Here is a 2,906-nt window from a genome sequence, read left to right on the forward strand (position 1 = left end):
GGAGGTCAGACGGGAGACTGAAGGGGAGGCCGGAGGTCAGACGGGAGACTGAAGGGGAGGCCGGAGGTCAGACGGGAGACTGAAGGGGAGGCCGGAGGTCAGACGGGAGACTGAAGGGGAGGTCAGACGGGAGACTGAAGGGGAGGTCAGACGGGAGACTGAAGGGGAGGCCGGAGGTCCGGTAGGAGACTGAAGGGGAGGCCGGAGGTCCGGTAGGAGACTGAAGGGGAGGCCGGAGGTCAGACGGGAGACTGAAGGGGAGGTCAGACTTATTCTATGAAAATTTTCTCTCTTCAGGTTGTTGAAAGACGCGGACTCTACAACACAACAAGGAAGTGTGACCGTACACCATATTGGGCCCAGTTTTTGCCGCTTGCGGGATCCCTCTGCCGCCTCCTTCATAGTATCCGGCGATGTTCTCGTCCTCGCAGTACAGCAGACATACGAATGGAAGTTCAGAATCTTCCTCCGGAAATCCCTCCGTTCCGATGCCCCGGCGCCCTCTAGAGAGGTGACATTGGCAGGCAAGGCGGCCGTGCCGAATACTCCTCCGCAGCCCGTCATGTGTTGTGTTTCGTTATGGAAGGAGAACAAAGTGCCCGGCGCGTCATGTGACTTCCTCCTGGAGGCACGGCTCTTCACCCGGCTGTTTGGAGTGGACCTGGCTATGCTGGATTCCCCCATAATCCTTTGCGGTTTCCCCGATGGTCGGGTGGCGTATTTTCCATTGAGGAGCTCGGCTTCTTCTGTTGAACATCAGAGCTCGTGCAAACTTCTGTACCACTTGGAGCAACCGGTGGCGTCCGTCGGGGCAACTAAGACCGGACCGGGTGATGGCGCTACTGAGCAACCAATGGGGGGCTCTGGAACGGTTCCCTGTGACTGCGTGCTCCTGATTGGACAGAAGGGCTCCTTGGTGTCGGTGACGTCCGGCGGTGACGGCGGGGGTGCAGCTTGTGAATATAGGAAGTACCCGGTACAGGCGCCGGTGTGCTGCGCATTCTATTCCACGGCCGGTGTCATCTACAGCAACCACTCCAACCTCTTCTCCATAACCGTGCCGAGCGCTGGAGACGGAGCGGCCGGCTCGGCACCGCGGTGTTCCGTTGTGTCGTCGGTCCGGCACAATGTTCCTATGATTGCAGCCGTGTCGGGGAATGAATGGCCACTAGATGGAGCCGAGGAGCATAGGAAACCAGTGTTTATTTCCTATGCTCCTTAGCTCCATCTAGTGGGCATGCTGCAGTATTACATCACAATACATTCGACCTGAAAAGAAAATATACAAAGAGTATTTGTTTTTGCCATTATTCACACAAAAACAAAAGTTTATGGGCTAATAGTAACCTTTTGTCACTATGCTACCTAATAGGGAACCAGTCAGGTTCTTATAAAACGTTTTGCGTTTTAAACCTTACTCACTTCAGTTTTCTTTGGTGGCCTCAGTTATTTTTTTGTTGGGACAGTACAATATCCTCATATGGCCAGTTTTGTAGACAGAAGCCAACTAACCATCCAGCGTGTCTTTTGGAGTAAACTGGAGTGCCCGGAGGAAAACCACACAAGCAAAAGGAGAGCATGCAAACTCCATGCAGATAGTGTCCTGGCCCGACATAGTGCAGTGGATGTGCCTTCTCTGTACACTGATGGGTGGCAGCTCAGAGTATACATGTTATGTCCCATAGAGCAGGCAGCAGATGCTTGGTGTGTGCAGAATTGAGGCCTATGAAAAGTGTTGTCACCCTCCAGAAGTGATTGTAGTGTTTTTCTCTTTCCTTTGACGGAAGGTACGGCTCTGGTCCTCCTGTCCAGCAGAGGGCGCCTCATGCTGTTGAGGTTAAATCAGAAAGGAAGCGGAGGTCGGAGGCCTGGACTAGGGAGTGACAACACCGGGCACAGGATTAAAGAGCTGCTGTCTGGGATTGGCTCGGCGTCTGACAGGTGAGCGGTTTGCGGTTCAATGCAGATATCCCATCACACACCAAGCCGGTGTTCTATCGAAAGTTCCAACTTGTCGACCTCTCCAACCGGTGTCGTCACATCCGGTGACTGCCGGTCAGAGATCCACAGCAGATGGTGCTACTGCGCATGCCCAGGAAATCCACCTCGAACTGTCTAACTATTGCCACAGCGCCTGCGCGGCTATCCACTTCCATAACCTACTGGAGTTATATTTGTCCTAGGTTATAGAAGCCGATGAGCCGATAGCTGCCCAGGTGCAGTGGCTATTGCCTCATCGGATTCCATAACCAAGTCAAAGGTTCTATTATGTTACAGCGCCTGCGCGGCCACATGATTCTTTCTACAACCACAGTTGCCACTGCGCATGCGCGGCTATCGGCTTCTATAACCTAGGACAAATATCCGTTTGTACTTATAATCCGGCTGCGGCGGTATACTGAGACCGCCGCAGCCGGGATGGATCTCGACAATGCTGTCGAGATCCACCCAGCTGTGTGAGTGAGAGCGGGCTCTGCCTATCTAGAGGCAGAGCCAGCTGCACCCGCCCCTCCCCCGTCCATTCCGCCAGTCAGCGCTGGAGGATCGGAGCGGGAAAGTCCCTGCAGGGAGCCTTGACTGACAGTCACCGCTATCAGCAGAAAGATGATCGAGAAGTGAGCGAGCGCCGGTATGTGTTCCCTCACTTCCCGATCTATTGAGCCGACCTGTGACAATTTCATTCACTCGTCGACTTGGACTATGAGGATGAGTGAAAAGCACTCTCATAGTTCTCCTTTTAAAGGAGAACTATGAGGCGAGTGCTTTTCACTCACCTCATAGTTCTAGCCGACCTGTGACAATGAGACTGTCACAGGTCGGCTCAGTAGATCGGGAGGTGAGCGAACACATACCGGGCGTTCGCTCACCTCTCGATCCTGTCACGGCTGGATTCCCCCCCTCCGATC

The 2,906-nt window shown here is 54.0% G+C and overlaps 1 protein-coding gene across 1 annotated transcript in view; it reads left to right on the forward strand.

Annotated features, from left to right (window-relative positions):
- The window catches only part of FAAP100 (Fanconi anemia core complex associated protein 100), a 12,412-nt gene that overhangs the window by 3,336 nt on the left and 6,170 nt on the right, over positions 1 to 2,906 (forward strand). The window contains exons 4-6 of the mRNA XM_018568223.1: positions 298 to 1,164; positions 1,447 to 1,616; positions 1,788 to 1,941. Of these exons, the coding sequence (XP_018423725.1) occupies positions 298 to 1,164; positions 1,447 to 1,616; positions 1,788 to 1,941 (1,191 nt within the window). The remainder of the gene's footprint in view (positions 1 to 297; positions 1,165 to 1,446; positions 1,617 to 1,787; positions 1,942 to 2,906) is intronic.

This window comes from Nanorana parkeri, unplaced genomic scaffold, assembly GCF_000935625.1.
Source record: "Nanorana parkeri isolate BGI_ZX_2015 unplaced genomic scaffold, ASM93562v1 scaffold1157, whole genome shotgun sequence".
Lineage (NCBI taxonomy): Eukaryota > Metazoa > Chordata > Amphibia > Anura > Dicroglossidae > Nanorana > Nanorana parkeri.